Source organism: Heteronotia binoei, chromosome 12 (assembly GCF_032191835.1).
Source record: "Heteronotia binoei isolate CCM8104 ecotype False Entrance Well chromosome 12, APGP_CSIRO_Hbin_v1, whole genome shotgun sequence".
Classification (NCBI taxonomy): Eukaryota; Metazoa; Chordata; class Lepidosauria; order Squamata; family Gekkonidae; genus Heteronotia; species Heteronotia binoei.
The window spans coordinates 54,399,534-54,412,645 of NC_083234.1; the positions used below are offsets into that span (position 1 = coordinate 54,399,534).

A 13,112-nucleotide genomic window follows, 5' to 3' on the forward strand; every position below is an offset into this window, starting at 1 on the left:
GTCCCAAGCGTTTCAACCTTTCTTCATAGGGAAAGTGCTCCAGCCCTTTAATCATTCTAGTTGCCCTTCTCTGCACCTTCTCTAAAGCTATAATATCCTTTTTGAGGTGCGGCGACCAGAACTGCACACAGTACTCCAAATGAGACCGCACCATCGATTTATACAGGGGCATTATGATACTGGCTGATTTGTTTTCAATTCCCTTCCTAATAATTCCCAGCATGGCATTGGCCTTTTTTATTGCAAACGCACACTGTCTTGACACTTTCAGTGAGTTATCTATCATGACCCCAAGATCTCTCTCTTGATCAGTCTCTGCCAGTTCACACCCCATCAACTTGTATTTGTAGCTGGGATTCTTAGCCCCAATGTGCATTACTTTGCACTTGGCCACATTGAACCGCATCTGCCACGTTGACGCCCACTCACCCAGCCTCAACAGATCCCTTTGGAGTTCCTCACAATCCTCTCTGGTTCTCACCACCCTGAACAATTTAGTGTCATCCGCAAACTTGGCCACTTCACTGCTCACTCCGAACTCTAAATCATTTATGAACAAGTTAAAAAGCATGGGACCCAGTACCGAGCCCTGCGGCACCCCACTGCTTACCGTCCTCCACTGCGAAGACTGCCCATTTATACTCACTCTCTGCTTCCTATTACTCAGCCAGTTTTTGATCCACAAGAGGACCTGTCCTTTTACTCCATGATTCTCAAGCTTTCTAAGGAGCCTTTGATGAGGAACTTTATCAAAAGCTTTCTGGAAGTCAAGGTAAACAACATCTATCGGGTCTCCTTTGTCCACATGTTTGTTCACCCCCTCAAAGAAATGCAACAGGTTAGTGAGGCAAGATCTTCCCTTGCAGAACCCATGCTGAGTCTTCCTCAATAACCCGTGTTCATCAATGTGCCTACTCATTCTGTCCTTGATAATGGTTTCTACCAACTTTCCCGGTATTGAAGTCAGACTGACTGGCCTGTAGTTTCCCGGATCTCCTCTGGAACCTTTTTTAAAGATGGGGGTGACATTTGCTACCTTCCAGTCCTCAGGAATGGAGGCAGATTTCAATGAAAGATTACAGATTTTTGTTAGAAGATCCACAAGTTCAACTTTGAGTTCCTTCAGAACTCTCGGATGTATGCCATCCGGACCCGGTGACTTATTAGTTTTTAATTTGTCTATCAGTTGTAGGACCTCCTCATTTGTCACCTCAATCTGACTCAGGTCTTTCAACACCCCTTCCAAAATTAGTGGTTCTGGGGCGGGCAAAAAGTTCTCGTCTTCTACAGTGAAGACGGAGGCAAAAAATTCATTTAGCTTTTCAGCCATTTCCCTATCCTCCTTCAGTAGTCCTTTTACCCCATGGTCATCCAAGGGCCCCACTGCCTCCCTGGCTGGTTTCCTACTTCTAATATATTTGAAGAAAGTTTTATTGTTGGTCTTTATGTTTTTTGCAATATGCTCCTCATAGTCCCTTTTTGCCTGCCTGATCACAGTCTTGCATTTGATTTGCCACAGCCTGTGTTCCCTTTTACTAATCTCACTTGGACTGGTTTTCCACCGCTTAAAGGAGTCCTTCTTACCTTTTACAGCTTCCATTACTTTATTTGTTAACCACGCAGGCCTTTTCTTATGCCTGTTTGTGCCTTTCCTAACTTGTGGTATGTATTTTATCTGAGCTTCTAGGATTATAGTTTTAAATAGCGTCCAAGCTTTCTCAAGGGTTTTGACCGTATGTACCTTTCCTTTCAGTTTCTTCCTCACATGCCTCCTCATCTCAGTGTATTTACCCCTTTTAAAGTTAAACGTGGTTGTGGTGGTCTTTTTGGACAACTCCCTATTTATACAAACGGTGAAATCAATAACATTATGGTCACTGCTCCCAAGCGGCGCAATCACTTTTACATCTCTCACCAAGTCTTGGGCATTACTTAGGACCAAATCCAGGATCGCCCCACCCCTGGTAGGTTCTGAGACCATCTGCTCCATAGCACAGTCATTGAGAGCATCAAGAAACTCAATCTCTTTCTCTCGACCAGAACACATATTGACCCAATCAATCTGCGGGTAGTTAAAATCACCTATTACAACACAGTTTTTACGTTTAGCCGCTATCTTTAAGCCTTCCATCATATTATAATCGTCCTCTCTCTTTTGATTTGGTGGGCGATAACAAACTCCCATAGTTAAATTTCCTTTTGGGCCCTCTATTTCAACCCAAAGCATTTCTAAAAGTGAATCTAATTCTCTGATCTCAGCCTTACTGGACCGTATATCCTCTCTGACATACAGAGCCACCCCACCTCCAACCCTTCCCTCCCTATCCTTCCGATATAGCTTATATCCAGGAATCACCGTGTCCCACTGATTCTCCTCATTCCACCAAGTTTCTGAAATTCCCACAATGTCTATGTTTTCTCCCAGCACTAAACATTCCAATTCACCAATTTTACTTTGAACACTTCTAGCATTTGCATACAAACATCTATAATTTCCCAGGCTAGCTAGGCCCGCCACCTTCCTCCTGCCGCCTCGAGACACTGGCAGACAGTCCATATTGTTTGTCACCTTCACAGTGGACAACTCCGGTCCGTTACCCGGTAGAAAAATAGCAGCTAACCCTTCATCTCTTTGAGACGAGTCCTCCCGAACCAGAGACATTTCATCTCCTGTCGGCTTTCCCCCAAGATTTAGTTTAAAAACTGCTCTGCCACCTTTTTGATTTTAAGCGCCAGCAGCCTGGTTCCATCCGGGGACAAGTGGAGACCGTCTCTTTTGTACAGCTCCCGCTTGTTCCAGAAAGCATCCCAGTGCCTAACAAACTTAAACCCTTCCTCCTTACACCATCGTCTCATCCACACATTGAGACTTCTAATTTGTGCCTGTCTCTCCTGCCCTGCACGTGGAACAGGTAGCACTTCCGAGAAGGCTACCTTGGAGGTCCTGGCCTTAAGTCTCCCGCCTAGCAGCCTAAATTTTTCCTCCAGGACCTCACGACTGCATTTCCCCACATCGTTGGTGCCAACATGCACCACGACCACAGGCTCCTCCCCAGCACTGTCTATCAGTCTATCTACTACACGCGTAATGTCCGCTACCTTCGCACCAGGCAGGCAAGTCACCATACGGTCAGTACGCGGTTTCGCCACCCGGCTGTCTACTTGCCTAATGATCGAATCACCAACTACCAATACCCCCCCTCTCCCCCTGCTCAGGGATGGTTCCTTGGCGCGAAAGGATTCCCGCTCACCGACCGAAGAAGAGGTCCCTTCTGAGGGCGCATTCCCCTTATCCTCAGCACGGTGCCCTGTTCCCTCTCGACCCTCACGCTCTCTGGCAGCAACGGGGCTGCTACGTTCAGAGCGGGGCTCATCTAATACGCCCCCGAGAGTCTTCCCCAAGTGCCTAACTGACCGTCTCTGCTTCTCCAGGGCAGTCACCTCGGCCTCAAGGGTACGAACTCGTTCCCTGAGGACCAGGAGCTCCTTGCATCGAGCACACACCCAAGACTTCTGTCCTTTGGGCAGATAGTCATACATGTGACACTCAGTGCAAAACACTGGAAAGCCCCCAACCCCCTGCTGGCATTCTATCTTCATTGTATATATATATATATATATTAAAATATACAGTCCTCTTTAAATGCTGTTTAAGTGGCTCCCCTTCTGGCGGGTCAACTTACCTAAACTTACCTTATTGGGAACTTACCTTATTTGGAGAACAAGGAAGCCAGGGATCTGGGTTCCTGCTCCTTAGAGAGCCCCTAGCCGAAGAGCCACAGGCCAAGAGCCCTTTAGCTCTCGCCCTTCGGCTCGCGCCAAAGGCTCGCGCCTTTGGCAAGGCGCAGCTTAAAATGCAAAGAGGTGGAGCAGGGCACTCCTCAGCAATCACTCTCAATCAGCAGCAATCACTCTCAATCTCTTTCACCCTTAAGGCAGTCAACCAAACAAAGAGCAGTCAACCAAACAAAGAGCAGTTCCCCAGCTATCACACCTTAGAATTTTAGGCAGCCCCACAAACCTTAGAATGTAGTCCTTCAAAACTCAGAAATTCTCAGGTGAGGATTTGAGCAGAACTAATTAATGTCCAGATGTAGGACATTCTAGGTACTTTTCTCTTCCCCTGCCCATGCACTGTTCCATCGGCTGATGGAAGAATGGCAGTATACAGGTGTTGTACATGAGAGCAGATATCATGGGTTAGTCAACTTGAAACTTGTTCATCGGCTTCCTGTTTCAGAAACAGAGAAATTTCCCAGAATCAGAACCACATTGAACTTTATAGTTCTCTCTATTCTGCCCATCCCCACTGCCAGTGGTACAAAGGGGCTGTGATATGAAGAAGATTGAGGTGGTTGCCTCATGTGATATGTTTTCGGCACTCTTAAGGTGAGATTTGCCCCTTGGGATGTATGAACATAAGAGAAGCCATGCTGAATCAGGCCAATGGCCCATCCAGTCCAACACTCTGTGTCACACAGTGGCCAAAAAACCCAAGTGCCATCAGGAGGTCCACCGGTGGGGCCAGGACACTAGAAGCCCTCCCACTGTGTCTCTGCCAAGCACCAAGAATACAAAACATCCAGACAGAGAGTTCCAACGATATACTGTGGCTAATAGCCACTGATGGACCTCTGCTCCATAAGTTTATGCAATCCCCTCTTGAAACTGTCTATGCTTACAGCCGCCGCCACCACTTATGGCAGTGAAGTCCATGTGTTAATCATCCTTTGGATGAAGAAATACTTCCTTTTATCTGTTCTAACCCGACTGCTCAGCAATTTCATTGAGTGCTCATGAGTTCTTGTATTGTGAGAAAAAGGAAAAAGTACTTCACCCAAGTCTTCTTGCACAGTTCTCATCTGCCAATAAGGTGTGTGCAGGAGAACTTCTCACTAAATTGTGCTTCTTGGTCATTAGTTCTTGCAATTTTCTGCCTTGGACATCCATATGTCAAAATATCTATCCCCTTTTCTGATTTACACCCATCCATCTATGCAACAATGTATAAAAGAGCTGCATTTCTTACTGCTCACCAATCTGTTGCCATTTAAAATCTGATCCCACCCAATGAAGCCCATTCTGCTATACTGTAGCTCAAAAACAATTAAAAAAATCATTACACATGTAGTTCCTTAAGAGGAGGAGCAAATGTCCACACACATTGACTTGGACCTCAACGTTTAGGGCAGAATTTGAATGCAAGGTCTGGGAATGAATAACGAGTGAAGAATACTAGAATAACACACACAAATACACATTCTGGTTTCCAATTTGTTTTAGGAGATAGATCCACCTCTGTCTTCTGGGCAGGGCCTGCCCTGCTCAAAGTAGCACAATATCTTGGGTACGATCAAACACAATTGGTGGTACACATTGTAAACTTAGACCTGAGGAAGGTTGTTAATCGTAGGACTAGGGTTGCCAGGTCTGTGTTGGAAAATACCTGGAGACTTTGGGGGTGGATCTGGGAAAGGATGGGATTTGGGGAGGGGAGGGGCCTCAGCATGGTCCAATGCCAAAGAGACCCCCCTTCAAAGCAGCCATTTTCTCCAGGGGAGCAGATCTCTGCCAGCTGGAGATCAGTTGTAAAAGCAGGCCCCACATGGAGGCTGGAAACCCTAGTGTAGGACATTTTGGAGGTCATTAATGCATAGGCTGCCATAACTTGGAAGCAACTTGATGGCATTTAGCACCCACACAGTAGCGCAACAGCACTGCTGGGTAATAACTGATGCTACACCAGTGCAAGAGTTCATTAGGTGAAATCCTTTGTGCTGGCAAGCAGAGGTGCATGGAGCAATGTTAGAAGCCTGCTCTGCAGTGCCACTGTTCACCTGAATCCTTAGTCACAACCTGGAACAGGCTGGCCAACTTGCCTGCTTTGGCTGGCAACCTCCTGCCATTGACCTTGATCCTCCACCATTGCTCCATTGGGGGGGGGGGGTTTGGGAAAATGGGTGGGCTGTGGGTGAAATGGCACCCTACAACTCCACAGCATGACATCCAGCTGCATAACCAGAAGTCACATCACCCCATCATGAAGTACTCTAAGACTCTCTGAAAACTGTGGTGAAAAGCGTAGAGTTTTGAGGGAATCATGCAGCATCCCACAATGCAGTGAGGTCACTTCAGGTTATTCAACCAGAAGAGACATTGTGGGATATTGTGTGGGTAAGTCCTGTCTCTCTCCCCCCCCCCTCCCCAAATCTCCCTGTGGTTGCTTAACCTGCACATATTTATAATCCATCCAGGCCAATGGGCCGCCTTCTGGCTAGAGATGTATTGTTGGCTTGAAGGGGCCATAGCTCAGAGGCAGAACTTTTGTCTGACATGCATAAGGCCCCAGGTTCAGTCCCTGGCACAGCTCCCATTTAAAGGATCAGGCAGTAGGTGATGCAGAAGATCTCTACCCCCAGAGACTGGAGACAAGCAGCCAACCAGAACTGACAGTACTGACTTGGATAGGCCAAAGGTCTGACTCTGTATTAGGCTGCTTCATGTGTTCATTTGGTAAGGCAGCACTCTGCAGCCTGGACTGGCTCTCCTCAAGGGGGCGCTGTTGTACACACAAAGGCCTCCCCCCAGGTAACCCTGACATCTAGTTCCAGAACCAGTCCTCCAAGTTGGGGTAGACTTTCCCCCAAGGCAAGCTGGGATACTGATCACAGATGGTGCAAAACCGTTCCTGCCAGTTGTCGTACAACTTCACCGTGTACCTTTGTCTCCAACTGAAGAAGCTCTGGTAGTGGCTGTCATTCATAGTCAATAGGAAGGTGGCGAGCTCCTTCATGGAGCCGAAATCTTCTACATGTATGAAGGCTTCTCCAGGAATAAACTGCTGGTAGTTGGCTCGGGGCGGACCCATGACTATGGGGACAGTGCCAGAGAGCAGGGCATTCCTCCAGAGCTTCTCAGTGATGTAGTCTTGGTGTATGGAATTCTCAAAGGCAAGGTAGAACTTGTACTGGGAGATGGTTGGCAAGAGGCAGGCTGAGCAGAGAGGCTTCTTGCTTGCTTTTCCATATACATCAATCTTGATGTGTCTGGACAGTTCTTGGTACAGCTCTGCTCTCTTCTGGGTACGGCGGTAGTTGCTGATAACCCAACACACTAAGTGGGATTTCTTTGGGATGTCCACCTTGTCCGATGAGCGAGCCACAAGTACCCCATACGGGATAAAGATATCAGAGTCCTGTCGATACGTCATGACCCAATTGAATGTTCCGTTCCAGCCAGTCAGGTCTTTGGTGTTGGTGGGAGACTCCAGCGAAACCCACACCCAGTTTTGCCCTGGATTCTTTTTAACTGTTGGCAGGCTTGACCTGCTGCGCTGCAGTTCACGGTGATGGAATGCCACCACGTCAGCTTGGTCAAACCAGCTACGGTTACTGGTCAACAAACAGCCCTCCTCGTGATGGCGGCGTGAGGCACAAAGGTTGCCGCTGAGGTTCAAATTGTGGTCAAAGGGCAAGTCCCAAATCAGAATGGACAACGGCTTGTTGCGGGTCCTGGCTCCCCCAGTGGGAAGATGGAACTGCTGCAAAAGGAATCCCAGGTTCCAAAAGATGACCCCAAGGACGGACAAACTGCCAAACCTCTTCAAGGTAAGCAAAATGCAGGACATCCTATTGAAAAGCACCAGCCTCTTGCTCTTCTGCTTTGGGAACCCCTGGGTTAGTCTTGGGAGTGAATACTATTTTTTGTTGTTGTTGCCTAGTCTCTTCTTTCTGTGTGGTTGTCTTGCAAACTGGAAAAGAGGAGAAGTATGTCAACCGTGAGTCAGAAACAAGGCACAGATTGAGGAAGCATTTTCCGGTCTGTGATGTCTTTCCAGCACAGAAGAGAGTAATAAGGTCTGTCACAACAAGGGGTATGTTAGTACATTAAAAAAAAAAAATCCTGTTTCTTTCTCTTGTTTTTTCCTTCATAACCAAGCACAATGCCTGGGCCAGCCTGACTAGGAGGCCGAGTAAAGCAGAAGCAATTGAACCTCTTTCATTTAGCAAGTTTAAAGCAGTAATCTTGCTTGTCATGTGCCCTTATCCTTTTTCCTCAGGAAAGGAGATGAATTGATCTGGGTTGGTGGCCAATCAGGTCAGAGCTGAGCACACATGATTAAAAGACACTTGATCATTTCCCTGACATGTGGGGCCAGGAGGCCTGTGGGCAATGGGGAAAACTTCCAAGCACATGTCTTGCCTTGTCCTCAGCTTTACTGGCACCGGAGAGTGAAATGTCTACAAAGAAGCGCTGGTGTGGTTTCCTTTCAGCTGTAGTGGTGTGATATGGTAGCTAAAGGGCAGAGCTAACTAATCAGAATGTCCCCAATTTGAATCTCATATAGTGAAGCTAGGATGCTTGCAAATAACATGTTGGGAAATGGATCTTGCCTGGTTCTCACAGTCCCTGCTTTCTCTCAAAATCTGCACCCCATATCCTGACATCGTTGACTGTTCACAACTTAAAAGGAGGCTATTTGCATCTCTGCAGTTGGTAGCATTTGTCACTGCACAGGCTGGCAGCCAGAAGCTGTTGGTGCCATATGCTCATAATATGCTGGAATTGATGGGTAAATTTGGTTTTCTCAGCTTTCCCAGTCACTTTGGGAGACTGCAAAATTGCCTACCAATTTCTATATCCTGGTGAAGGATGGGAAGAATAATTCAGTTGTGGCCTGCCCTCTGTGTCCTGCCCCCCTCCCTGCGGCTGCAGATTCATTCGCTGTCCTCCCTTCTCTTTGAAACGGCAAGGTTTGTAGCTTGGGAAAGCGTGGCCCAGCTAGTGGAGGAGGGGCAGGTATATACATTTATTTATTTTATTACACTTATATCTTGCCCTCTCTCGCAAGCAGGCTCGGGGCTGCTCACAACAAAGTCAGCAGCAAAACATTTTAAACAAGAAAACAATCATCCAATCAAACCCCCATAATTTAACCACAAGATGGCAGAATAAATCCACAAAGTCCCCAGGAGCTATTGTGTGTATGCTCGATAGAACAGGTGTTTGGGAATTAGGTGAGAAGCACCATTAGTAAGATGGAATGCGGAGGACGAGGTGAAGCAGAGGAGGCTGATGTACCTCGTGTGCCCCACACACTTGCGAACTTCCTACTGTGTCCTTAAAAATAAGTCTCCACTGAGAACTTTCAAGTCTCTCTGACACAGATACTCATAAAAAAAGAAAACAATTTTATTATGTTCTCCCATCAACTATCATAATACATGATCTCACTGGGTGGTCTTGGACAAGTCTCCCTCACCTTGTGTGTGTGTCTGTGCACGTGCTTGTGTGTGAGTATCAGCTTTGCCCCCCCCCAGCCTTACATATTGGGATAGCATTGACCTACCCCGCAGGATTGTTGTAAGGATTACTGAGATAACAGGAAGTGATTTGAACACTTTAAGTCCTATATATGAGCTATGTATTGTTAGCTGGAAGGAGAAATTACTTTTTAACACCTTTTCTTGTTAATAGCAGTGATGGGGGTGATGTCCTGCAAAGAGAATGGATGAGCTCAGGAGAAAAGGAAAGGAATAAACTGGGAGTGAAGTGTAGATAACTGGGGAAGGCAATGGCAAACCACCCCATAAAAAAGTCTGCCATGAAAACATCGTGATGCGATGTCACCCCAGAGTCGGAAACAACTGGTCCTTGCACAAAGGACTACTTTTACCTTTTACTGGGAGGGAAGAGACGTGACAGGGACAGGCAGCATCTTGGAGCACCATTGCATGGGGGACAATGATGTGCCCAACCTCAGCTTTTTTTTTTTTGAGAATTAACTTTTTAAAATTTGTGATATCAACAGACTCTTTTAAAGAAAGACAGTCTAGCTTTAGGAATTTTATACTGTAAATTGCTGGTGTCCACAGTGCTCCAAATATCCCCCACCTTAACCTGCCAGGTTTGCTTGCACAAAGTATAAGAACATAAGAGAAGCCATGTTGGATCAGGCTAATGGCCCATCCAGTCCAACACTGTCACACAGCGGCCAAAAAACCCCAAACCAAAACAAAACAGGTGCTATCAGGAGATCCATCAGTGGGGCCAGGACATTCTCTATATATTCTCTGGCTCAAGAAGGAAAGTAGAAAAAAACATGTGGAGGCAAGGTATGAAATTTGATTTTTTTTTTTTTTTAAGGAAGGTATTTGTAGGCAAGTTTCTGAACTGGAAAAAGAAATCTTGTTCTTGTTCACTTTTTCTGATACTAACCCCGCAGAGATGCTAATATCCATCACTCTTGAGGTTGGCCACATAAATGTTACTTCTTGAGGCCTCCTGGTGAAGAGGCAGCCCCACCTACCATGGCAAAGTTGGCTATGGGCCAGAGTGCCACCAGCCACACATCACCCCTTTCCCAGATGCCCACCGGTGACCATCTTTTATAGTTCAGTTACCGTGTAGTGTCTTTCTCTTGAGATGTTCTGGTTCCTTCACGTCCTTTCTCAGAAGAAGTCTCTAACGGCAAGAGATGAGTGCTCCACAGCACAAGCCAGCCTCTGTGCTTGCTTTCTTAGAGGAAAAAGATAGCTCTCTTCTCTTTTCTTGGTTAAGATTTCATCATCTACACTTTTTTTTTTTTTGGTGCCTTAGTTGTACACTTGCTTCCTGAAAACCCTTTTTGTGCTGAGAGTGGTTTGACACCCTCCTACATCACCTTCAGGCCTTGTTTTGTGTGGCTAATTCTGAAAAAAAAGTGGTTACGAACAAACAAAAGAAGGCGGAGGGTGAGAAAAGCCACAAGGAGCCCGAAGGAGCATTGGGACTTGTGGCTGTGATTTCTTTATTCTGAAGTGATCATCTCATTGACTGACATATTTAGAGTCCCAGTTCTGATACAAGGAATAACCCATGTTCTGTCTTGCCCAACAGCTAGACTCTAGATCAGAAGTGACCAAACTTTTTAAAGAGCCATAGAGAATAAACATCAGAGGAAGGAAGGAAGGAAGGAAGGAAGGAAGGAAGGAAGGAAGGAAGGAAGGAAGGAAGGAAGGAAGGAAGGAAAATAGATGGAGAGGGAGAGGTGGAAAGAAAGCAATTTTAAATGCATTCTCCAAGCTGTCAGCTGGTTTGGCTTGGAGAAGTGATTTAAAGAGAGAAATGCCTTCTTCAAGCTGGCAGACGGGCGGTGAGGGCTCGAGTCACATGATATGTGTGAGAGAGCCACATGTGGCTTCCGAGCCACAGTTTGGCCACCCCTGCTCTAGATTAATTCATCAGGGATGCTAAGAACACCTTTCCTGGGAATGGGAGTGGAGGTAGAGCTGTGGCCTACTGGTACAGAATGTATGCAGAAGGTCCCAGATTCAAGTCCTGACATCTCAGAGTAAAAGGATCTGGCTGAAGGTAAAATTATCTGCATCAGGCTTATAGAGCATGCACACTATAAATGAACTTTTCAACTTAAGCGTTCTCTCTTGATAATGAGATTTCCCCCCTTATCTTTAGCCTTGGAACTTTTTTGTTTTTAACTCAGAGAAAAGAACACAGCTGGACTTGCTTCATATTGAAACCTTTCTGGTGGTTAATAAGCTTGTATTGAAGACCAGAATTTCTTGTTTTTTTCCTTCCTTTCTTTTTTTTAGAGATACATAGATCTGGTTTTATTATATGACAGATGTGATATGAATTTGGAGTTTGTTATCAAATATTTTGCAAAGTAGTAGGATTTTATAAAAATATTAAAAGGTCACAAGATGTTTGTAGAATCTAAAGGTAATGGTTATGTAATAATTCTGAATACTTGCAGGTATAATGTATATACTTTTTCTTCTTCTTTTAAAGTAGAAATAATTGAAATCTATCTTTTCCCCCTTTTGTACCCTTTCCCTTATTCCTTTCCCCCCAGTTCCCCAACTTTCCCTGTATGAAACTCAATAAAAAAAAAATTTGACTATGGAAAAAAAACGATCTGGTTGCAGGTGATGTAAAGATCATCTTAGGGTCTCCGGAGAGCTGTTGCCAGAAAGTAGGCAAGACTGACATTGACAAACCAGTGCTCTGACTTGATATAAGGTAGTTTCAAATGTTTGAGGTGTCTTGTACAAAGGAAAAGGGCAGAGGAAATGCTGCCTTACAGCTGATACAGCACTGAATTCCTGAAGGGGGTGAAGTGTGAACCTACTCAAATTAAGCCTTCCTGCATGTGCCACGGAGAGTGCTTAATTGATAAGGATGCTGGGACATGGTCTAGCATTCTCAGTCAGTTTATGCAGCCCTTCTGGGCTTCTATACAATCTGAGCTCACCTCTTACCTGCTCAAGGCTCTCTAGAGTGCTTATGGTGGGTGGCTTTCAGGAAATGGGTTAGGCTGTGGCTCAGTGGCTTAACACCTGCCTTGCCTCCCAACTGGCTCCCGTTTGGTCTGCAATATTTTTTTGCTTGTCCAGATTGCTTTCTTTTTTGGCTTTTTCAGCCAGAAATCCACTCATAAAACTTTATGACAAATAAAAACAAATCCCAGTAGCAAAATTAAAATACATAATTAAAATACGGCAGCTATTTACTGCTTTGATGCAGTTTGCTTTTATTATGTAATGTAATAGTTTAGGGTTGGGGTTTTTTTTAAAAAAAGATCATCCTTAAGCTTCCTTGAAGACTTGGTGAGTTCTCTTTCTTTGGAGGTTTTTAAGCAGAGGCTAGATGTATATCTGACAGAAATGCTGATTCTGTGAACTTAGGCAGATCATGGGAAGGAGGACAGGAAGGGTTGCATCAGTGCTTCGTTCTCGTGGCCCTTTCTTACACGCCCAGGGAAATGCTGATCACCATGTTGGGTTAGGAAGCAATTTTTCTCCAGGCCAGTTTGGTCAGGGATCCTGGAGATTTTTTTGCCCTCTTCTGGGAATAAAGTAGGGGTCACCGTGGGGGGGGGGAAGTATTTGTGAATTCCCTTCATTGTGCAGCAGGTTGGACCAGATGCCCCTGGAGGTCCCTTCCAACACTATTTGATAAAAGGTAGAGTATAAATTCTTTTCAGTAGATACATGTCTATTATATTCTAGTTATGTATTAAAATATTTATATCCTACCTTTCCCTTGAAACTCAAGGCAGTAAAATTCAAATAGTCAAATCATCCTTAATAAATAAAAGCCCAAACAAATAA

General features: G+C 45.4%; 1 protein-coding gene across 1 annotated transcript; it reads right to left on the reverse strand.

The window, feature by feature from the left end:
* Positions 1 to 6,601: 6,601 nt before the first annotated feature.
* FUT7 (fucosyltransferase 7) lies at positions 6,602 to 7,627 on the reverse strand. The gene has a single exon (XM_060250601.1). It carries the CDS (start codon positions 7,625 to 7,627, stop codon positions 6,602 to 6,604), a length of 1,026 nt encoding a protein of 341 aa, XP_060106584.1.
* Positions 7,628 to 13,112: the final 5,485 nt, after the last annotated feature.